The sequence below is a fragment of the Phoca vitulina genome, unplaced genomic scaffold, assembly GCF_004348235.1.
Source record: "Phoca vitulina isolate PV1807 unplaced genomic scaffold, GSC_HSeal_1.0 scaffold25, whole genome shotgun sequence".
Lineage (NCBI taxonomy): Eukaryota > Metazoa > Chordata > Mammalia > Carnivora > Phocidae > Phoca > Phoca vitulina.
The window spans coordinates 12,724,737-12,748,812 of record NW_022589728.1 but is presented as its reverse complement, the minus strand read 5'-3'; the positions used below and the strand labels follow the sequence as shown (position 1 = coordinate 12,748,812).

At 44.8% G+C, this 24,076-nt stretch overlaps 1 protein-coding gene across 5 annotated transcripts in view; it reads right to left on the bottom strand.

Annotated features, from left to right (window-relative positions):
• Positions 1-1,062: 1,062 nt before the first annotated feature.
• Positions 1,063-24,076, bottom strand: part of CHD7 (chromodomain helicase DNA binding protein 7) — a 185,695-nt gene continuing 162,681 nt past the window's right edge. For 4 of the 5 annotated variants that reach the window (XM_032421834.1, XM_032421837.1, XM_032421835.1 and 1 more), the window contains exons 22-38: positions 22,717-22,916; positions 22,385-22,544; positions 17,977-18,066; positions 17,433-17,536; positions 15,967-16,096; positions 15,483-15,555; positions 15,267-15,324; positions 14,330-14,558; positions 13,873-14,081; positions 13,078-13,749; positions 11,803-11,963; positions 9,465-9,692; positions 8,796-9,239; positions 5,438-5,659; positions 3,832-3,972; positions 3,523-3,627; positions 1,063-2,298 (exon numbers count right to left, since the gene is read on the bottom strand). In XM_032421834.1, the coding sequence (XP_032277725.1) occupies positions 1,378-2,298; positions 3,523-3,627; positions 3,832-3,972; positions 5,438-5,659; positions 8,796-9,239; positions 9,465-9,692; positions 11,803-11,963; positions 13,078-13,749; positions 13,873-14,081; positions 14,330-14,558; positions 15,267-15,324; positions 15,483-15,555; positions 15,967-16,096; positions 17,433-17,536; positions 17,977-18,066; positions 22,385-22,544; positions 22,717-22,916 (4,147 nt within the window). In that variant the 3' untranslated portion in view covers positions 1,063-1,377. The remainder of the gene's footprint in view (positions 2,299-3,522; positions 3,628-3,831; positions 3,973-5,437; positions 5,660-8,795; positions 9,240-9,464; positions 9,693-11,802; positions 11,964-13,077; positions 13,750-13,872; positions 14,082-14,329; positions 14,559-15,266; positions 15,325-15,482; positions 15,556-15,966; positions 16,097-17,432; positions 17,537-17,976; positions 18,067-22,384; positions 22,545-22,716; positions 22,917-24,076) is intronic. The other variant, XM_032421838.1, reaches the window with a different exon arrangement.

The following is a 24,076-nucleotide window of genomic DNA, read 5'->3' as shown; positions in this document are numbered from 1 at the left end:
TTGTGTTTTTCTACCCATTAACCAAGGATAAATGACCTAGATATTCTGCCTATTAAAGCCTCATTTTTCTTTTGCCCTTTTGTTCTTTAGTGTACCACATTATCAGACGCTGCACACATTTTAAAGTATTCTCAGTCTCAGATGCCCTTTTGAGGGAGTAATAGGAGGTTTTTGTGTGTGGTTCTGTGGAGATATCTGGAGTGGAATTATGTGAAGGTAATTTAAGGTTTTTCTTCCTGTCTAGTCCGAAGACAATCAGTTTAGCGTATTACTAACAGCTAATCTAGCATAAGAGGATATATCAAGAAACTGTACAAAGGCCAGAATGCTGTATTTGCATCTATTGCGAATACAAAAAATAGAGTGAACACCAGTTCCCCTACATACTACATTCTATAATTACATCTCTGCATATCATGGGTCACTTTTATTAAAAGCATCATTACTACAGTTGGCAGCAATTTACATTTTATCTTACATGATAGCAGTTTTCAAAGAAAAAAATAAAAGGACATCACAACAAAGAAAAACAATACATTTACAAAGTCATGTCTGTAAACTTCAAGGCTAGTTTAGAGCTGAGGTAATGCTGTTTTAGCTTTGTGGCTAAAGTAACAAAGTCCTTTAATTTAAAAAAGGTACCTGATTCTCTCTTCTCTCACTCTTTATTTATTCACCTATTTATTTTGCTTATACCAGTGCATTACAAGACCACGAGACAATGGAACTGTAGTTCTGTCTGGCAAGAACCCTCCCGGTAGGTTAATTTCCAAAGGGACCCTTCACATTCAACAGCTGCCTTATTATTGCTGCGCCTCGGGACAGAGACGTTCACACTAACGTGGGGATTGTCAGAGTGTATGGATGTGTGTGGACGCGCAAGTGTGGGAACCCCCATACGGTCAAAAGGGAAACCAATGAGCAAGTATGATATGTACGGTAAATTTCATCTTGACCTTCACAGCAAAAAAATTAAAATTAAAAAATTAAATATATAACTTCATACTTCCTTTGAGCAGCACTTCCTTCCATTAGTGCCACTCAGTTACAAATTGCTCTTTATTATAATACCGATGGTACCAAAAGGGAAAAAAAAAAAAAGCAGAGCATTATGTAAGTTTCCTTAAAAAGACACGATCGCCTCTCAAATTTCATCTCTCCTAGGGTAATAAATAATGCACTGCACAATACTTAACGACCAAGATACCTTTTGACACACCTGTATAACATGACTTGGACTTCTTTTTTTTTTCTTTTTTTGCTACACTATGTTACAGAACAGCTTATAAAACTAGGTATGAACATTAACTGTGAGTGTAAACAGTAGGACTACCACTTGTCAAAAGTTTTAAACACTTGAACTGGAACTGGTACTGGTTATTCATCATTTTCATTGTTTTCTAGTTCGTCCCCCCCGTCAAGCGAGTCCAGCTCTTCACCCTGTGCTATTTCGTCTTCGAAGATGGAGGACTCCGCAGTCTTGTCCAGGTTCTCCTCGGCGTCGCTGCCTTCCAGGTGCTCCTCCTCCTGGAAGGCGGCCCCCTCGGCCTTGCCGGGGGCCTTTTCTTCGCCGGCGCCCACGGCGTTCTGGAGTCCTGCTAACGCGGGGAACCCAGGCAGTGTCAATCCCCCCAGTCCCGGAGGTAGAAACATGGATGGGTAGAAGAGGCCTGGCGCCATGGTGGACAGGAGGAAGGGGTTGAAGGCGAGCGGGTTGGAGGGCAATCCGGCCGGGGCAGTAGCAGCACCAACAGATCCATTCGCAGAGTCAGGAGCCGAAACAGCGTCTGTGCTTTTCTCGGAGTCTTTGTTCTCGTCCTCGTTCTCGTTGCCTTTCTCCTCGGCTTTGGAAGTGCCGTCTTCCGGCTCTCCCGGGCCCGAAGCAGCCGAGGCGTTGCCAGCAGCGGCAGCGGAGAGGGGGCTGTTGAGCAGCCCGCCCAGGCCGAACACGTTGGGCAGGCCCGCCATGCCCGGCAGCATCAGCGGCAGCACGGCCGCGGGGTTCTTGGCGTCGCCTCCGGCGGCGGCCGCCGTGGCCAGTCCCGGAGGGAAGCCCATGAGCCCCGCCAGCTGCAGAGACTGCAGGTTCTGGAGGTTCTGAAGGCTTGTGAGGTCCATTCCAGCAAACAGGCTGTTCACCAACAGAGGGTTGATGCCTGACGTGGAGGCCGCCGCCGCGGCCGCCGCCGCCGCCCGGGCGATCTCGCTCTTGGGCCTTCGTCCTCGCCTGCTCGCTCCTTCCCCCCGCACCACGGGGCCGGTGAGCAGGCGGTCAAACATGGACTCGGGAACAAAACCCTGCAGCAAACGGACAGGCAAACAGTGGCTATAAATGCGGCTGGCCAAAACTTAATTTCCGGGCGGGCCCTCGTGACGCACTGAAAACAGACGTTCTGGATGCAAGTACATCAGCAACTTTTTCCCTTCTAAATTAAGCGTGCTGGCCAGACTTAGGAAAGCAAAACTTCTATATTTTAGCACCACGTGAACTCACTGTATTATGCAGAATTGCAGAAAAACTATTACAGGCTACTCTACCGGTGAGGAAGAGATGTCAAATTATCAGCATCCGTAACTAACTCGAGAAATAATACATCACGAGCAAGTTGAAAAGTATGTGGAACGTTAACTAAAATTACATCTTAATATCTACCCTGGAGAGACAAAAACTATGATCACCCCAAAACAAATGTTTTTAGCAGCTGTACTCCTATTTGCCCAAGTCTGGAAACCACCCAGCTGTCCTTCTCTGGGTGATGGATAACCACACACAGGGGCACGCACACGCACTGGAGGGACGCTCAGCAGTAAGAAGGAACAAACTGCTGACACGTGCAACCTACTTGGATAAATCTCAATATGAAGTCATCTTAAAAAGGTTATAGCATTTATGCTTCTGCTTATAGGACGTCCTCAAAAAGACAAAACTTGGGATGCAGAACAGATCAGCAGCTGCCAGGGGCCAGGGGTGGGGGTGGGGGAGAGTAATACAAGGGAACTCAGAAGTGGGGGAAGGTGATGGACTGGTCTGTATTTTGGTTGTGGTGGTGGTTCAAGAAATTACATGTGTTAAGACTGATAGAACTGTACACAAAAGAAAAATAAGTAATCTTATTGTATACTTTTAAAAAAATAAACAAGAAGAAATCAAGACACTGACAAATTAATATTAAAAAGACGTTAAAGAGGAAAAAAATTTCAGGCAAAACTGCTGTATGCTTTATAAAAAAAATAATAATCTTAATGATCTCAACCACCATGAATTCCATCCCACAGGTGGGCTCTTAACGAGATTATGAACGTATATTTCTATACAATCCTTTAAAATCAGAGCCGTCCAATGAATCCACTTTGGATTAATGATGTACTCATATAAGAAATGAGGATGTATTACACGTCAATTCCTTTAAGCTAAAGATAAGTTATAATTGAATAATCCATGGTCAACAGAAAAGAAAGAAAGGCTCAGGACAACGGTTTTGTATAAACACCTGTCCTGACAGAAGTGTGGCATGTACTTACAGACTGCTTCACTATCTCAGTCCAGTCCGGAGCGACTGCAAATTCAGGGTTCTCTTCCAGCCACCTGGGCAGGTCCTTCATTGGAGGCGCCATAGCTCCACCCATCTGGGGAGAGAGGCATTTAGAAAATGATCTAAAAGCACATACATTCCCCCCTGCCCCCCGCCCCACCTATATATACACACACGTATCATATACAGATATCCTGGAAAAACATGATTGTTTTTCCTTAAAAAGATGTCAGGATAAAATGCTTCTTTCTGGGGTAAGAAATCACATGGAGATCAATTCCCTTTCCCAAACGTTCACCTTCTTTCCATTTCGTTTATTGACAACAGGCACCCTTTCTTCTCCTGTCAAAGTGTTTATATCCAATTTATTAGGGTTTCGACATCTATGTCGTTTCTGTTTCGGTTTCTGAAATGAGGAAAACAGCACATCCGCGTTCTTCTGCAAAAAAACCCAAGATATGTATTTAGTAAAATGGTATTTAGTAATTATTCTTTCCTGCATAACTGACAAAGAGAACATAGTCTTTTTTTTTTCCCCCAAGTAATCTCTACACCCAACGTGGGGCTCGAACTCACGACCCAGAGATCCAGAGTCACACACTCCACTGACTGAGCCAGCCAGGCACCCTCAGTCAAGCCATTTTTAACTACTATACAAGTTTCAGCAATCATTTTAGTTATTAGAAACCATACTTTCCTTTAAAAGGAAAAACTCCTATTTTTAGCTTTGTACACTAAGGAACTAAATGATCATGTAAGCTGAGAATTCGCTTTTCCCTTTGTCTACCAATAACCCCACTTAAAGTCTTTTCTTCCAATGTTTAACAAAGTCACGGTATTTTTATTTTTTTATCTTTCTTAACCAAGTCATGGTATTTTTATTTATTTATTTATTTATTTTCAAGTCATGGTATTTTTAAAGGAAACTTTCTCAAGTACCTTTGCTAATTTCTACTGTGACTTGGACAAACACAGAGATGACGTCACGTCTATGACAGACTGTACCTGAGAGGCAACCCAAGGGGTCAAAAGACCTGTGCAGGAGGGGGCGTTCTGAGCAGCAAGGACTCAACTCAAGCTGAACTCAACAAAATAAAATGTGAAATCCTACACTTAAGGTGTTTATTATTTTTTTTAAAGGTATATATTTATTTAGTTGACAGAGAGAGAGAGCGCGCGCACAAGCAGGGGAGAGGGAGAGAGAGAGAGAGGGAGGGAGGGAGATGCAGACTCTCTGTTGAGCAGGGAGCCCTACTCAGGACTCGATCCCAGGACCCTGGCATCACGACCTGAGCCGAAAGCAGACGCTTCACCGACTGAGCCACTCAGGTGCCCCCTATACTTAAGTTTTTAAAAAACCAGTCACTAAGCATATAGGGAGTAAAAGATTTGCATGGCCAGCTAGCAAGCAGTTTATGTGACAAATCATCTGGAGATACCATTTAATGTAAGGCATAAGTATTAGTTGTTTAAAAAAAAAAAAAGAGGCTAATGAAGTCCTGGGCTGTATTAGCTAGTCAAATTTCTGCAAGTAACAGCTTCATAGTATTCTGTGTTGGTCAGACCTGGTCTGGAGGCCAATTAAAGTGCATTCATGAGTGTCATCCCCATGAGACCACCTGAAAACCAGGCCATGTAAAGAATAACTGAAGAAATCTTGTCTATTTGGTGGAAGGAGAAAGTAAGAAAGTGCGTAACAGGCGTCTTCAAATAACTACGAGGTTGCCCGTCAGCCCTGAAGCTGGTTACTCTAACGTAAAATACACAGCGACAGAAACTGAAAACGTTCGCGATGGGGAGACACTCAAGCAAAGGCGGAGGGACCAGGGATCTCTATGTTGTACAGGTGAATTGCGAGGGCTGTCCTCGCAGGACTCCTCCCGACTAAACTCTGTAGTACTTACTGGTACATAACTTGGCATATCAACAGTGTAAGTAGGATGCAGCTTCAGCCATTCAACTAAATCCTTATTTTTAGGAGCGTCCTCCCCCACCAGCCTAGTCCCGTCTTCAAGATTTATCACAGGGATCCGCGTGTCTGGGTCCAGCTGTCCAGGAGAAGGAATGTTTCTTGTAGGTGGGGTCTCTATATCTTCTTCAAAAGCTTTGGTCACCTCAGCATCCTCCTGCAGAAAGTTGACAGGGGTCTCAATTCTTCTCTTATGAAGAGAGATTCCAAAAATGTCTTATCTCAAGAAAACCCTATCCTAGCATAATGGATCTTTGACCAAAAAGGGAAAAAAGTTACTTGAAACAATGTCAGTTTTGGAACAGCTATTAAATTAGAAGATGAAACTTTAATATCCTTCTCCACACTGTAGAATTAGTAATTAGGTAGGAAATTCACAATCCATCAACGCTCCATGTTTGAGATCTTAAGCCAGTCACTAGGGCATGGGCAGTGTAGTCTGAGCTTCGCATGCATGAAAGATAGCCTCTTAATCTCTCTTGGGGCTCTTGGGAAAACATCATTAAAGAAATTATAATTAAAGGAATGTTCCCACAGGCCAACTTGTACACAGCACTCTCTGAACCACACAATTTTATGGGGAGTACATTTTGCGGCAGGTCCGTGTGGCAACCCTGAAAATACCACGTCTATATGAAGTCCAGACTCTACCATGGTCCAGCCAGTGGCCCTCACATTGTTACTCCAACCTCCAGACATCTTTTATGGCAGCCCATCTGTCCATTCCTACTGCTCTGACTTTGGTTCAGGCCTTTATCACCGCCCCCGCCCCACATCACTGCGGTGTTCTAAATGGTCTCCCTGATTCTAGTTCCACCCTTCTTGACTCTGACTTCCTCACTGCTGTATCAGAGTCAGGTTTCTAAAATGCATTCTTCCTAGGTCAAAACAAAATAAACTGTTTTGATAACTGAATTCCCCTCACCTTCAGGATAAAATCCAAGTTCTTTAAGATGGCAATCAAGGCCCTCCCTGATTTATATCCTACCTTGTATCCGAGCCCACTTCTGTTGAACCTCACCTCCTCATCAGATTCCCCTGCTGCCAATGACTTTCAGTTCATCAAACATGGAAGGCTCCCTCAGTCCCTTTGCACGTTCTCCCTGCAACCTCTTCAAATGACCAACTCCTACACAATCTTCAAAACAACCAAAGTATGGCCATGTCTAAGGAAACTTCCTCATCTTTGTCTCCCCATATCCTCTTCCCTCCATTCCCATTCTTCCTTTGGGCATACGAAGTATTCCAGGCATGCCTCACAGCTATGATACATTGCTATTTGTCACTCATCTTCAACACTGAGTTCTCCAGTGCAAGCACTTGTTAGGCCCTTATTCTTCACATCCCTGTACTTGGGGGTGGGAGTGGGGGTGGGGCCAGCACACAAAGGGACGACTTCCACCATGTTGCTGAGTGTATGATGACTGCATCCTTATTTTTCATGGCAACGCAAAACGGTCTCTAGTCTGAGTACTGACATAATACAAGATTTTAGGATTTTTCTTATTCCATACGAGTAACATTGCTGACCTTTATACCTCTTCACTATTTCGTTTATCTACAGATTAATCAGCATTTTCCTTGTATTGTATGTGTAGGCACATAACTATCCACAATACCAACTGAGTAATCCTTAAATTCTAACATCTGACAGTAAAACAAACAAAAACTTAAAAATACACCCACTAACATCTATTAGGAGTTTTGGGCTGGGTTGCTTATGTGACTTTAGAAAAAGAGAAACATTAGTAAGTTCTTCAGGATGACTTAAAATGTGTGAAATGAATAAAGTCAGCCTGAAGTTTAACACAGGATATATAATTACAATAGGAAAATAGCACCTGGCTCACACTGTTAATTCCTGATGGCCTGGACCACAGACAAATATGTGCTGTGATTCAAATATGAAACCCAAGAGTAAACAAAGGCATGAGATGCAGAAACTCACTAACTTGTTGATGCTTATGGAGGAAGGAATTTCAGGGAACAAAATCTATCAAAGCGGTCTGATGTGTTTTGGTGGTTTCAAGTGTGGAGGCTAATCACTAGTGATACAACATTGGGGACCACACACCTAGAAATGGCATTTTTAACTTACAGAATAAGCAGTTACAGCTGATCCACCATGAGGTGTATTTTTGTAAGATTCTAAAAGGAATCATATGCTCAACAAAAATGACCGTTATTATGATTGATGCATGGTAACGAATTTTGAAAATTAACTTTTAATCACCCAGATGCTTCTGTTTCAATCAGATCCCACCACAGGGCAAATTCCAGTGAATGCCATTTTGTCATTTCTAAACTTTAACTCAACCACCCCTTTTACTACCCTTATTTAAGTTATTAAACTTACTGGAGATTTCAAGAAATAGAAAATAAGCAATAAGACTAGGGATGGAAAAAGTAAAAAATATCAAAACAAACGTCTCCCTCCTCTCAGTTTCAAATTTCACCGTTTCCCAAACTGTGATCCGCAGGGAAAGGGCCCATCGTTCCTGGAGCGCCGGCTGCTCGTGCACAAACAAGCTCCAGCACCATTATGCTGACTCGGGTTCCAAATCGATAAGGCTGAAGATACCCAGTACCATGTGTCCTTTAAAAAGGGACCACATGTAGTCAGGTTCTTTGGGGGTAAAACCCTTGTCATTATGTAGGCAGCGCATTTTTAGGTGGCATGGTTGAAGAAGATTAAGGAAGATAGTTATTTTGATTACACTGCACTCATGTCCTTTAAATTGAAAAAGAAAATGTCAAAATCCATAGGCACATACATTTCATACAAACCTAAACTAGCCCAGATCTTTATTCAGTTGAGATTTTAAAAACAGCTACAGTTACGGAGGTAGTTAGCAATCACTAGCTTTGTATATGAACACAAACCTTAAGTCTGAAACTAAACATTTATACTAATCTAATAAATGCCAGGCTCCAAACAACATTATTTTTAAGAGCAGAAGCTTTTTCCGCCCCAGGAGCTCAGAGATAACAATTACAGGCTCAGAAGAACATGTTTTTGTTTTGGGCTAGTCTTCCGAGAGTAATCAATATATCAGTATCTTGGGAGGAATAAATCCTCAAACTACATTTGGTTCAGGCCGAGGAATCAGTATCAGCGCTCAACACAATTTTTCAGCTCCGAACCATGACTGTTCACTGTGGTCCTATCTCTTTAGCGGAAGAGGCCGGCTTTCATGCCCTGTCACTGAGGGTCACAGGCCAGTGTCGTCAGAATGGCAGGGCTCTGGCTGCCACCATGGGCACACACAATGCAAGTGGGCTCCTGAACTTACTGCACTCAATGACGTCCGTTTGTGGCTCATGAAAAGCAGATCGAGACCCTCCACGTTTTTCCTCCTTCCCCGCCTCCTCTTCATGGGAGGCTCTCCATCCACCAGGGAGCCATTAAGCAGATGCCTCGTGGGTGTGCGTGACAGGCCTGCCTGGAGCAGCTCCATTTGAGTCTTAAAGGCATCGGACACCGGTGTCGAGACATTAGGCAAGATAAACTTTGAAGTAAGAGATGAAAAATTTGAGGTAGAGCTTGCTGCCTCTCTTGAGGCCTTTGATAAGTCTACAACTTTTTCTTGTCCATTTTCTGAGACCACCTGAGACTCCCGCAGCTGGGCAACCATTTCCATGAGGTTCCGCCGCTTGGCTGCTCTTTCGGCCTCGATTTCAATTTTTCTCCTCCTCCTCCTCCGCTGGCGAGGGACAGAGAGGTTTAGGGCGTCTTCCTATTGAAAAATCCCAATAAAATAATGAGCCCAAACTGTATCTGCCATACGGGCTGGATTTCAGAAAGAAAGAACAAGAAGCTTCAGGAATTAAACATTCATAATGGCTGAAGAGAGCTGAGGAAACGGCAGCCATCTTAATTCCAAGGAGGACCAGTGAGCCGTGAGCTCCCAGACTGAGTGACGGTTTAGCGCGCTTGCCTTTAAACAGCACAGCAAACGTACCTTTGACAACTGAGGAGAGGTCGTGAGGTCCTCGCTCCCACTGATGCTAGCTTGGCCGACCATGGAGAGCTCGGCAAAGCTCCTCTTCTGCAGGGGGCTGTCCATGGTGGGTGGCGTATAACCAGGGATGAGGCCCTGGAAATCAAACATCTGGCGCCTGTTTACCGGCCATTTGCCCTTCAGCACTGCCTCACAGATGTTGTCTAATCGGTTTATCATTACTCGGTCCTGGAGGGAGAAGAAAAGTCACACGGAACTGTAATAAAGACATGGTGAAAATTACCAGATAAATATTTCCATCAAGATGCTAAAGAGCAGAAGAGGTTTAAAAGTTAATCCGTGGGCAAAGAGTGAAAAGAAAACAAAAAAAAACAAGCGAGTAAATAAACAAAATCTGCAAAAACTGCTCTGCTCTGGTGGAAGGTCCTAAAGGTGGCCCCAACACAGAAAACCTAATCTTTTTCTAATTTAAACACTGGATCACATAAACCAGGAAACATTACATAGCCACCTCTGAAATACTTCAAAAGTTAAAGAACTGTCGGTGAACACCGGCAGACAACAATGGAACCCTGCGTTTAGCTTCTGGACGCTCTGGTGCTTCAGACCCACTGGCTGGATCGCGGTCTGTCCCAGGAAGTGGGACATCATTAGCGTCACTATTAATAAAGTTCAGCATTACGAAATGGGCACTAACCTAGGAACACCTAATGAATGTCAATTTGCATTCCCCACCTATTATCACTTCAAATTTCATTGAAGCGTGTACATTAAAAATTTCTAATTACAGCTCTTAGGCCCAGTTTCCATAGATTAAAAGTGTCTGCTACGATAGACCTTTTGACTGATCTGGGAAACTCCCTTCTATACTCAATAAGGGAGATCAGCATAACAGGGTATATAGAGAAAAAAAGGTCTTTAAGAATACACTCTGCAGCTAAAAATTTCACATTGTTTCTTACACAACTAATACTATTGAAGAGCAGCCTGGGGATGAGTCAACTGAAGCTTGTTTTTGTGTTGTTTGTTTTAAACCAGACAGCCCTGTTATGGTGATTGGGATGATTATGTCCCCACCCTGAAAAACAGACCCTCATTACACACGGATTTATTATAAAATTACACTAGTTAGCCAAAAATTTCCATTTGGCTTCTGGGTACAGATAACTACATTCAGAATTATTTCATAATGTATTGGAGCAAATGGGCCCATAGCCCAACCTCTCCCGACTTGAGAAGACGATAGGTTTCCGAACCTGGGAAGATGTCTTAAATCTGGAAGCTCTGTTTTAGATTTAAAAAAAATTAAAACACACATTTTAAAAAGTCCACACATTTTCTCTTGTGCACTGTTGGTGGGATTGTAAGTGGTGTAATTGCTACAGAAAACAGTATGGAGGCTCCTCAAAAAATTAAAAATAGAATCACCATGTGATATATATCCAAAAGAATTGAAAGCAGGATCTCAAAGACATGTTAGTAACCCATGTCCACAGTAGCACTATAACAAGCCAAGGCGGGGAAGGAACTCAAATGTCCCAAGGACAGATGAATGGATAAGGGAAATGTGATATATACATACAATGGAATACTATTCAGCCTTAAAAAGGAAGGAAAGCCCGTCACATGCTACCATATGGATAAAACCTTGAAGATAAGCTGAAAATAAGTGAAATAAGTGAGTCCCAAAAGGGCAAATATTGCAAGATTCCATATATACAATGAGGTATCTACAAATAATCAAATTCACAGAAACAGAAAGCAGAGTAGTGGTGGCCGGAGGCTGAGGGGAGAGGAGAGGGAGTTGTTCAATAGGTATAAAGTTTCAGTCATGCTAGACAAAAAAGTTCTGGAGATCTGTTTTACAATAATACGAATGTATTTAAAACTACTGAACTATACACTTAAAATTGGTTAAGATCATAAATTTCATGTTACGTGGTTTTTACAATAGAAAAAAATTAAAAAGAAAGAAAGAAAGAAAGAAAGAAAGAAAAAGAGAAAAAGAAAGAGCTCCACACATTTCCTTCTGCTAAAAGGTGAGTCTATGGAAACAACAATCCATATACTGTAATGGACAATGTGATTAATTACCAACCTAAAAAACTTGAAGGAGCCAAAGAGCCATACAAAGCGTTCTACTTCCTATCTTTCCTTCATGTTACCTTTCCTATCCTATTACAAAAGTACTGCACAGATTTTAAAACATGACAAAAATCTAGTCTTCTTACACTGTCAAAGTTTACCTTAAAATTAGCTGAAAAAATTAAACTAGAATGATTTCCTGTACCCCACTCTTTTTTGGTCCACAAAACAAAATTACAAAAAAACCACCAACCTTAGGCCAAAATGAGAAGGCAAATGTTCTTTCATGAAGGAGCTGAGCTACTGAAGGGTCTCCATCCTCCATGTAGAACCCATCTCGGGTTTCATCCCTAGCGGTGCTCATGGAAGCATTGCTTTCCTCATCAAAATTCTTCCCTCTGGAGACAGTTCCTGCTGAGAAATGAGTTAAAGTGCATTACTCACAACAGAGTATCACTGGAAAAGAAGTTTAGAGAGGACACGGTAAAAATTTGAATATCAACCAGCTCCATTTTACTGAGAACCTACTATATGGCCAGGATGGCATTTGGCATCTTACAATCTTGTTGTTTAAAGCTGGTGATGGCCCCTTCATACAGATGGTGTTATTCTCATTTTATGGATGAAGCAGCAGATGGGCTTAGGTAGGTGACATCACCAGATATCTGACGTTGAGCATGTACATCTCAGAGGAGGCGGAATGACAACCAAGTCTCTGACTCAAGAGCCTCGCCACACAACGTCCCTCCACACAGGAGAGAGGGCTAACGACTGGCCGGAGTACCAAGCCCCAGCTCCAGCGGAACAGTACAAGAGGAGGCTTTATTTCTACTCTGTGTCGGGAACAGCAACCTAACTGCGACTTACAAAGACAACTGGTTATTTTCAGATTCTGCTTCTACTTTTACTTCGGACTTAAAACGAAAATTAAGCATCATTTGTTTTAAAATAATTACCAGTATTGATTCAGTGAATGACTCTTCTCCTTCACATTTAATTGACAAATTAAAATCACTTGGAATTCTTAATACACTGCTACTATAAAGTTAACCCCTAATTTTTTTTTTTTTAAGATTTTATTTATTTGTCAGAGAGAGACACAGTGAGAGAGGGAACACAAGCCAGGGGGCAGTGGGAGAGGGAGAAGCAGGCTCCCCGCTGAGCAGGGAGCCTGATGCGGGTCTCGATCCCAGGACCCTGGGATCATGACCTGAGCCGAAGGCACAGACGCTTAACCGACTGAGACACCCAGGTACTGGAAGGTAACCCCTATTCTTAATTCGGAAATTGTTAACGTGCCCATAACCCTCTTCTGAGAGCTTAAGTTGTTCAAAATTCCATGTTTACATGGGGTATGGGAGCAAAACATACACCTGAGCATAACCTGAAATTACCCATTCACAGAAGAAAATGTACACTAATTACCCTTAAAAAATAAACAAAAGCCCCTGTCACGTGACAGGAAAACATGGCCTGTAACAGCCGCTGCGGTGGAATGGGGAGAGAGGCCCGGATGGTGCGGCATTACCTTCAGGCTGGGAAGATTCCTCTGACTTATCATCATCCTCCAGCTTTTCTTCCTCGTCCTCTTCAGAACCTTTTTCTGAAATAGACTTGGGCCCTGTATCTGCACTGACCTCCATCCCTTTCAGTTCACTTTTTACAGAGCTGGCCTCGGCCTCACATCCCTGCTTACTGTCCTTCTCCCCGCCGTCGGTCTCTTCCTCCTCTTCCTTCCCCTCAGCTTTCTCTTGGGCGGCCGCGCTTCCAGACTCTTCCGCTTTGCCTTCACTTTGTCCTGTCGCCTTCTCCTCCTGAACGTGAGCAGATGAGAGGACGGCAGGAGTCTGGCCAAATCCAATGGCCAGTGGGGTCAGGGAGGGCATGTTCCCTGCCCCTCTGTTCTGAGCAAAGTTTTTGTGTGCATCCAAGAAAGATAACTCGGGGTCGTTGAGGATGTGATAATCCGTCCGACTGACCCCGTGTTTAGCAGCACCAACCAGCAAGTCCCGGTCATGCCTCCCACATTCCCACCACTCCGGCAGATCCAAACTCGGCTGGCAGAGCTTCAGCCTCTCTCCCAGCTGAGGGTGATGAAGAACCTGCTCACGTATTTTCCGCAGCAGCTCGATGCGGTAGAGAGTTCTAGAGGCACGCTCTTCTGTGATTGGCTCGATCATGGAGGAGAGGTCAGGTGGTTCTGTAACATGAAAACAATTGTATTCACTTGGGAAAACCCTAAGTATGCTCTCAATTGCTCACGCTCTATTTTGCACTGTACTGGGCCTTTTACTATAGAACTTTTGTTACAAAGAGAACCTACCATCATCTGGCTTAGCAGGCATTCGACACACTCGCCTACACATGGCCACAAAACAACTGAAGTATTTCTCCAAACTCTCATCAGACTTTTTGTCAAGTCTGGCAAAGGCTCGAAACTGGTTCCAGTCAAACTGCTGTTTCATGGGGTCGAAAATAACTCCAAAAGTAGATACCACACGGTAAAAATCAGCCTCTTCTCTTCTTGTCCACCTATGAGCAAGAAGACATTAGCTTGAACTGTACTTGAGTAAACAGGCATAAAGCTTATTCATTCTTTTCCTCTCTTCCCCTAAACTTAACGCACGGTACTTATTCTGGGGGCAAGACACAGGGGGCTTTGATGTCCTGAGGCTTTCTTTGATCACTGTCTGGGACGTGATGCCTGCCTCTCACCGGCTGAGAGGGGCAGAGGAGAGAGGCCTGTCCCAGGAGCTGAGGAAAACCCTGAAGAAACTCACTTTTGCCGTTTCTCGGATATTATAGCTTCCCTTTCTGCTTCTAGCGCTCTCACTTCCTCCCGGGGCCGCCGCCTCCGCCGGTCAGTCTTCATGAGAGCCTCTTGCCTCATTTGCTGCCTTTTATAGCTGCGCTGATAGGCAGTAATGAGCCGGCGCAGACGGGTAGTCAGGGTTGAGGTGTTGGGCCAGTAGAGTTGGTCTAACTCAGCAGCACTCTCACTGGGCTTGCCTGGGGAAGCGGAAAAAAGATTTCTGAAATGTGTAGCTGTGATCTTGCAATACACAGGATTTTCCATCAAAACAAGATGACTCATTAACATTCAAGTGACAGTGTGGGAAAGGGCATCTCAGTGCTCTCATTTTTAAAATATAAATAAAGGATAATATTAGTATGAAACTTATAAACAGTTTTCTTTTTTTAACTCCTTAGCGGGAAGAAGCAAGTTTACTTCTCAGTTTTATGTAAAGAAACCTAGAAACCTACTTTATGCCATGAACTACAATATAAGGATGCTCTCCCGTAATGTACTTAGAATAATAATCTTGAGCACAAAACATAATCACATAATTGGTAGCTAATTATTTGACATTAGGGAAAAGGTCAGCATTCTATAAACCTGCAATATTTCAGATACCTAGCAAACGCCCTACTCCCGCGAGATATATTTCTAAAGATGCTTAAAAGTTTCCATCTACTGGTATATAAATATATACAAATTATCTTAATCCAAAAAGTAGTTATTTCATCAAAGAAATTCAATGTAATGAAAAACCCACAATAAACAAGACTTAAAATTATTCACAAAAGGAATGAGTCAGTATAGAAGAAATAACATTTGAAGATCCCATCATCATAAAGAAGCAAAAGTGCAGGTACATGAATAATGTCTGCACAGCACACATTTGCTCTGCTCCGTGGGCTCCGATGGAGCCTTACCTGTGGCGCGTATTTCCATGGATTCCTCTTTATCTTCTGGAGGAGAATTTGCAAATTCCTTGAAAGCAAAGCAAGAAACAAAATTATTTTAATTTGGGGTTTCACTTTGCTTTATCTTTTTAAAGAAAGGGCCATTATCTATAATGTTTAACAAGTCTTATATGGGCATATGATATTTTAATGGTGCTGTAAAAGTCAATATACTCAAGTTCTTACATCTATCTCATCCTTGAATGGCGTCCTGGTTGGTTTATATTCTGGGTCTTCATCTTCTCTATCAAATTCTCCCCTATATTAAAGTTGTAAAAAAAAAAAAAAAAAAGTTTAAATTGTACAGATAAGCAAGAGACTGGAGGGGGTGGGGGTGCTTGGGGATGACTAATCCTCTGCCTGATGCTACTTTTAATTCTGGGTTTGACATCAAAGGCAACCCGATCAGTATTTAAATCGTGCAGCCATGGGGGAAGAGGCAGGTGGGGGAAGTGTCATCATTTGGAAAAAAACAAACAAGTTTCAGATGATCTAGGTAATATATTGCGTTTAAATAATCATTACGATACACAAACAGACTACACTGGGAAACATCACCCAAGTTCAAATCAGACGCAGCATAGTGCACAGTGCAGTGTAAGGACTGAACCCTGCCAATAGATGTGACACTGACATAAAGTTTATTAAAATTTTTAAATGTCCTTCTTACCCATCACCGCCATCTGCTAGCATGTCTGTTCCTCTTTGCTCGGCAGCGATGGCCTTGGCATCGGGCATACCAACTCGTTCCAGGAAGCACAGCGCGGGGTCAGCTCGCATGGAATTGTACTTCTCGTAGCCTGCGCCGTCCCCACCAGCCCACAGAGGACACGCACAGAAACAGCAAAAGGGCCGTCACTCACAAAAATCACAGCACTGCCACAATACATCAAGTTCAGCTCTCAACTGAGACGATCGCTTAGGAACCTTGTTTTTAGGGAAGCATTCCACAGAATGCTCACTACGGGGCAGATTTTGGGGGTCAAGTTACAGTTCAGGGATGGTATCCGAATGACCACAGACACGAACAGAGAAACAGGTTCAAACTAACTGCAAGCAAGATGCCTGGGAAGATTTTTGACCCTATTTTCCCCAAGATCTAATTTTGCTTGACATTTAAAAGGCTTCATAATGCTGCTTTACGATCTCTGCAGGGTACTGTGCGTCCACCCCGTCCTCCTGCGAACGGCTCCCAGTCCTGCAGGAACGCGCACTGCTGGCTGAAAATCCCTGTCTACGTAAGGCCAGCAAACCTGTCTTATTAGGTTTAGGATGATGCATGTCAGTAAGATGACACTGTTCCCTCTATGGTTTTCAAACTGCAATTTGCTTTTTGACTGCCCAAGTTGACTAGATGGAAAATGGCAGATCCCAACAGTGCACTGCGGGAAAATGATTTTTAGGCTGAGCTCACAAAACGCGGCTGCAGCACAGAGGCAGAAGAGCACAACAGCACAATTCAATTAGGACGTGTACTACAACACACTGCTCCTAACCGCCGCAGAGTCGCAAGCCAAACTGTAATCATGAGAGGTTTTATAAGCCATCATTCTCCCCTTTAGTCAGGCCGGGCTGCTGAGAATACCTCCGCGACCTCCAGAGAATTGGGATTATAATCAGGAATCGCTCACTGTATATATCATGCCAGTTCTGCATCCCCAGCCTTTCAAAGTTAACAAGGCTGCATCCCACTCAGGGGAGCCGTGAGTTCTCAGCACTGACATTTGTGAAATATTGCTTGGAACAAAGCCCAGGAGGCACTTGTACAGATTAATAGCAGAGGTTAAGCCCACCGTCCACTTTGACACGGGTTGGCAGAGCCAGCAAGGGGAGCCGTGCTAGAAGCAAAGTTTAGGGAGAGCTATAGGACAACTTGGCTATTATTAAAACAAATATGGTTTGGGTTTTATTTACAGCCAAGAAAGAAATGTTTTCTTCTCAAATCCTCAACAAACATTCAAAAACAGCATCTGATATTTACAGTTCATATTAGATTTTTAGTACAGGAAAATGGTGGAAGCCAAGAGTCCTTTGGAACTATCCTCATTAATATTATGACTTTGGAAAAGGGTATGCAAAGAGCGCTAGCGACAAAGCCACACAGTCAAGATGTGGTCAAACAGGAACATCACTTACCGTGTTTGAACACTCCAATTAGGAGGGACTTATCCGCCTCCTTGTCCCACCAGTCTGTGGGGACTTCAGCATGGAAGGGTTCAGGGATCCACACATCAGCTTCACTGCAAACACACCGTTCACACAGCATTTAAAACACACATAATGGTGAAGAAGAATCCGCAGTAGCCACAAACATGATACACAGGCTCACGTGCCCCCTTCCCGCAACACGCATCCGAACATGGTGGGGAGCACTGAGCAAAGGTTGAGAGAAAGGGTGTGAGCCCGTCACTTTCTACCCTGGCCAGAAATGGACTCCCGCACACAGTGTCCCATTTTAAAGGTCACCTCAGAGCGCCAGTAACGTGGTTCCCACCTTTTTCTACGGACCGCGTACACGCGAACACGCTTTCCCCGGCCCCCTCCACGTCCCCACGCTCACAGGGTAAAAATCGCACTCTGGGCGCAAACAGGGACAGGCGCCACTAACGGCTGACGAAGGTGTCTTCCGCCTGCCCGGGTGATGACAGGGAAGTCCAGAGTGGCGTGCACGCGCACTAACCTTGAGTCAGCACCCTCTAAGATCTTATCTGCCTGGTCTCCTATAACTTCTTGTCTTAGGTAGTACAGCATGCGGACACGCAGCAGGACCCTGGAGAGGAAGACAGAGGGGGGACAAAGTGCTTCACTTCAGGACTGTTTGCCAACAGTGCCTTTTGGCAGCTGCCGCTGCTCATCCATCATCCTGCCAAGGCTGATTAGCCATGCTGTACGGCGGGCTTGAAGCGTGACAGATGGTGGCACATAATCACCTCTGTGTGGTGCTTTCTGCTGGCTTCCAACAGGCCTGCCTGGCAACCGCTCACGCTGCACGGAGAGGGACCGAGCTCAGCCCGGCCCAGGCGCACTTCATTTAGTTCTACCTAGTGCAGCTTGTGAAGTTTAGACACGTACCCTACCACTGCCTCTGAAGTATTGAAGCAAGTTTGTAAACAACTGAGCAGATGGCTTTCACTAACTGTTCTGCTTCATTATCTCATAAAATTTCCTCAGCTGCTGCCTTAATACCATTTTTGGAAGCACATCAGAAGTTGTAGGAATAAACGAGATATAAAATCTGGTTTTACTACCTTACAATAAACCCTCAATATGGAATGTCAGGTTTTTCAGATTATACAACTCTGCTTCCGAGGAGCAGAAAGGAAGATGGTGATGGGGGTGGGGTAGGGGGTGGGTCCTCACTCATCTCGCTTAAGGAGTATTAAACATTTATTCCTTCTAGTCCGTATTACCTGGAAGCCTAGGTTGTAGCTTAAAAAATAAGAAAACGACACAAAGGAGGTTAAAATGTGTCCAATCCATTGACGTTCTTCGTCATTTTCAAGGAATCAGTTTCTAAAAACCCATGGAATTCAAGGAACCAGATTTTCAATATCACTTGGATTTCCTCAATGGCTTAAAATTAATTCTTTCAGTAAAGCTCACCTGGTAAATCCCAAAGGCCCAGGTCGACTCTGAGTCTAGCATCTCCTGCTGGACAGCCCCTGCTGTGCACTCAGGACTGAATATCTGAAGACTCACCTCCTTGGCCGTGAGTAAACGATAATACTAAATGCCCCTTCCCTAGCTGGGTCATCCCGTCACACACTTAAAGGATGTTTTACAGCTGACGGATCACATTTGCGTATACTAGCTCATCTGATTGTCACAATAATCCTATGATGAAGTGGGGCATGTTATAATTCCCACTTTACAAACATGAAAACTGAGGGTAACAGAAGACCAGTGACATATCCAAGGTCACAGAGTCACCTTGAGCATGGACCACTTGGGATTAGGCCTTCTGACTCCACCACCTCACAATGTCTCTCGGCACATGGCAAGGGTCCTTGAAAATGTCAAAACGACAACTAGGGGCAGCTTCCCCCAAACAGACTACTCCCGCATACATGAAAAGGTACCCCGTGATATGCCTGCCTCCCCACCCGGTGTCTGCTTTTGAGCAACATGGGTTCTAGATGGACAAAGTGTGAGGCTGTAAATACCTGAGTAAGCTCCAGTGTAAACAGTCATTTTGGGTATTTCATTTTAATTTTTTAAGATTTTTCTTTTGATAAGATTAAAAATTGGCTGTGCCACACTGAACTGGCAAAAGAAAACTAACAGTATGGGCCTCCATGGCTGGCACCTTGTTTCTTCTCTGCTTAGGGAAGAATTTACCAGCCACGATCTCCTTATAGAGGATGCTCAGAATGGATAATTCCAAAGGAAATACCCCCGGTCTTTGACTGGATTCTTTTATTTTTATTTTTATTTTTATTTTTTTAAGATTTTATTTATTTTTGACAGAGAGAGAGAGCACAAGCAGGGGGAACAGCAGAGAAAGAAGGAGAAGCAGACTCCCTGCTGAGCAGGGAGCCCGATGCGGGGCTCGATCCCAGGACCCTGAGATCATGACCTGAGCCGAAGGCAGACGCTTAACGGTCTGAGCCACCCAGGCGCCCCTGGATTCTCTTTTTTTAACCAAAACTCTGCACAGTGGCAATGATCTGAATGGTTTCTCTCCCTTTTTTGACAAAAGATACAATTTTCTTCTTTGGGAGGAATTTTAGTTATGCACAGACTTTTATAAGCTAACTATGAATGTCACCTTTCTTCTAGAGGAAAAAAATTCAAACCAGTGCAACTGGCAAGCTCAGTGGTACCAGCAGGATAACAAAGCAGACAGGAGGTGGGCTCTGACCCTAAGGAGTTTGCACTCATAAGTCCGACAGACCAGACTACTAACGAGTCTCCAGACCTCATTCACATTTGACTGGCTATCCCACTAGTGACCACCTTCTGGACCTACATCCAGTTCAGGACCACACATAGCACTGATCCGTCCTGCCCCTTCATCTCCTTTAACCTAAGACAGTTCCTTTTTGTGTCTTGAAACTTTTGAAGAGAACTGGCTAGCTATTTTCTAGGAGGTCCCTTGATTTGGGTTTCATTTTCTCTTACCAGTCATCAACCATTTCCCCACTTCAGATCCTGAGAAGTCTCAGGGCACGATCCAATAGGAAGAAGAAATGGATGTCCTAGAGAAGAGATGGCAAGCCCTGCCAGTCTTCTCCTGAGACCACAGGGAGGAGCATACTAGCTCCATCTCACATACTAATTAGGGAGAGTACTCTATAAAAAGTCTGCTACTGATATTAGAATGGGAAATTAAAAACTCCCGCCCCCATCACTCTGGGATCCAGGCGCAGGAGCCATTGTTCCCACACCAAACCACTTTACTTCCGGTTTGTCTGAATCCAGAACCCAGAAGGCTATTGACCCAAAGTTCACATAAACCACAGGAAACAGAAGTTTTCTAACAGCTGTAAGTGGGGCAGGATTTTAGGGAGAACTATTGTGCCACAGCAGTAACAACAAACAGTTTCCGAGGCACCAAAATGGTTTGAGGTAATGGTTTTAAAGACTCAAAAAGGAAAAAATTTGTCAGTCAAAATCTAGCGATAGTGATCAAAGGCAGGCCCCGAAAGCACTTCCATATTTAAAAAGGGGTAAGAACCATTCAACACTGCCAGCCAGGAGTTACTTTGCGTGAGGCCTGGGATGACCCCGTGGGGCAGGCCGGCTTCCCAGGTGGGTGGGGGTCGCTGAGAGCAAGGGCACTGCCCTCAGCCGTTCTCGACTTCCAACCTGGCTCTGCTTCCTAACTAGCTGAGACCGTAAGTGCCGGAGTCTCCACTTCCTCGTGAGGTAAACGGGGATAAGGGAGCACTACTCATCTTAGGCAGGGCACACAGATAATGCATGCGAAGTGCTTGCCACACCACCAGTTACTATGTGCTCAGACTTTTGCTGCTACTTTTTAGGAGAGATACACACTGATTTAGATCCTGCTTCGTCCAGCTGAGGTCCTGCTGCAGAGCTCTAGGTGGCTGACAAGGCAAGTGAGTCTTAAAGAGGCCGCGGAACTTGCCCAGGGCCCCACGAAGCTACAAGTGGTGGAGCTGTTCAGTGCTGGCTAGGCTACTGATTCTCAGAAATGCACGGTCACGGCAAGGGAAGAAGCTTCGCCACGCGCAGATGTCAGTTTAACACGAGGACAGTTAACAGAGCTCCCAGCAATGAAATAAATACAGATTTAATATTCTTCAATTACATATAATCAGGTTCTGGAAATAAAGATAAGGAACAGGATTCTAAGCTCACAGGTAAGAAAAAAGGACCCAGCCACTGAGGTATGATTAAGCAAAAAATTCCACGTACACTCCCCAGTCCCTCCCGTGGAAGTAGTCAGCTGAAGGGGGGGTCATACAAGGCAAACAGTCATTCTCTAACACATCTTGGTTACAACTTAGTTATCTGCAACATTTATAGCAGCATTACTCACAACAGCCAGAAAAAGGTGTCCATCCACCCAAGTGCCCGTCAACAGATGAATGGATAAACAAAATGTGGTATACATGTACAATGCAGCAGTATTCGGCCACGAGAAGGAATGAAATTCTGGCACAGGACACAAATTGGATGAACCCTGGAAACATTATGCCAGACATCACAGACAAATATTCTATGATTCCACTTAGGAGTTACCTAGAATAGGCAAATCTGTGGAGACAGAAAGTAGAAGGGCATCTGCCAGGGACTTGGGGCAGGGAGGGAGGAGGGCAAGTGACTGTCTCGTAGGAGCGGAGTTTACACTGGGGTCAGTGAAAAGGACTGGGGTATAGACAGTGCTGAGGGGTACCCAGCATTCTGAATGTAATTAATACCAAAGAGTTGTGTACTTAAACGGTTACAATGGGAAGACCGTGTTATGTATCTACCACACTAAAGAAAAAGAAAAAGACAATCCGTCATCTGAAGGTATGCCGTCGTGTGACCCGGCACCATGTTTCAAGGAAAACAGCAGAGCGTACAAAACCAGGAAGCACAGTTTCCTGGTCAGTCATACAGACCCTTTCAAAACGTACTTGTTACAGTGGTGCTTCAGGTGCTTCTTATAGCTGTCCTCCTGGAACAAGGCGTCCGGGTTGCAACCCGCCAGCCAGTCGGCATCCTGCACCACCGGGTGTGTGCTCTGGGCTTTCACCTTCTTTCCTTTCCTTCCCCGTGGCACTGGGGCAGATAAACCTGGAATCGGAGTAATAATAATAGTAATAGCAGCTTTTTATAACCCCAATTACAACGTCAGACTCAGACACGTCGACTTCGTGGCAGAGAGACCCGGGGTCTAGATGGCGTCACCAGGGTCCCGGGTGGCTCTCTGCGAGCCTGCAGTACAGAGAGCATGAAGCAGACCTACCAGAGTGATTGACCAAGGCTCGCGTCTGGCCGTCCGCCGTGGGCGTGATCAAATCCCAGATGAAGCTTTTGATATTCTCATCCCCCTTGTAATGATTGAGACAGTACACGAGGATGGTTCTGCAGATGGTTTCTACGTCCTGCTCGGTGAGCTGACGCTTGTAGCGTCCGTGGGAAAGGATATCTGTCCACCGGCCCCAGCTGCAAAGCAAATAGTCAGTATGTAGATGGTGCCTTTCGGTTTAGATGTGGGGCTTTCCTTTCAGTCAGGCAGCAGTGTTAGGAAATCTTGGATCAGAACTAGCAATATTTTACACTGGGGGATAGGAAAGCACTTCAGGGCACAAGAGTCAAAAACACGGGTTACAGAGCGGGGCCTGAGCCCGCGGCTCTTCGGTGCTGGAGTTGAACTGTCACTGAAGTAACACCCATGGGTCTGACACAGGCTTTCTCAGTCAGATCCCTGCAGTGGCCGCACCTCTGGGGGCAGGAAAGCATGCCGGGACCTGGACACTTAACACTGCCTCACTCTGTCATGGTTAGCATGTTTCAATGCTGACCAGCTATCTGAGATGCACGGTGACCTGAGGTGGGTGTGGCTGCTCCCAAATCGAGGACATGATGCTAAGGAGAAATGGTCATATTTCAGTCTACCTCAAAGGGATGCCATGATAACAACTGAGAGACTGTGAACAGGTTTGTTTGCTTTTGAAACAGGGAGTGCTAACTCCCAAGTACAAGAGCGTTCACGGGCAACATGTTTTGAGAACTTGCAGGCCCTCGTGTAAACTGGGGGGCCGGGGGCTGGGGAGAAGGATTGCACACAGAACGGAACAGATAGCACACCGCTGACCCTGAAGAATCTGCTCGGGGTTACAATCCCAGTTAGACACAGCGCTGTGCTCTTTGATCCGGGTGTTGTGGCGTGAGAGCATACAACAGATGGGCAGATGCTGTCTGCGCCGTGTCTCCCCCCAGGCCGCAGCTCAGGACAGAAGCCAGCCCCTCCCCTGCCTTCTTCAGGGACTGAGGGCTGTGCGCGGCAGGGAGGCCTCGGCTGTGAGAGGCACAGGGCCGGGCCCGCCCTAGCAGGCTCGGACATGTGCCCTGGCCTGGTCGTCTCTGGCTTCTATGAACTCTCAATTCCTCAAACTGCAGGGCCAGTCTTCACCTCCAGGCCTTTGGACACACTGCTCTCTCTGCCTGGAACTCTCTCCTCCCTGCCCAGCACCCAACTCTCTCTCCTACCCAGGCTGAGCCATGATGTCCACCCATCAAGTCATATCATCGTCTGTGGAATCCCTTCTTGTATTCCCCCAGCTTCAGAAGTGGGGAGATGATGCCGGAGCTGTCTTACAGGA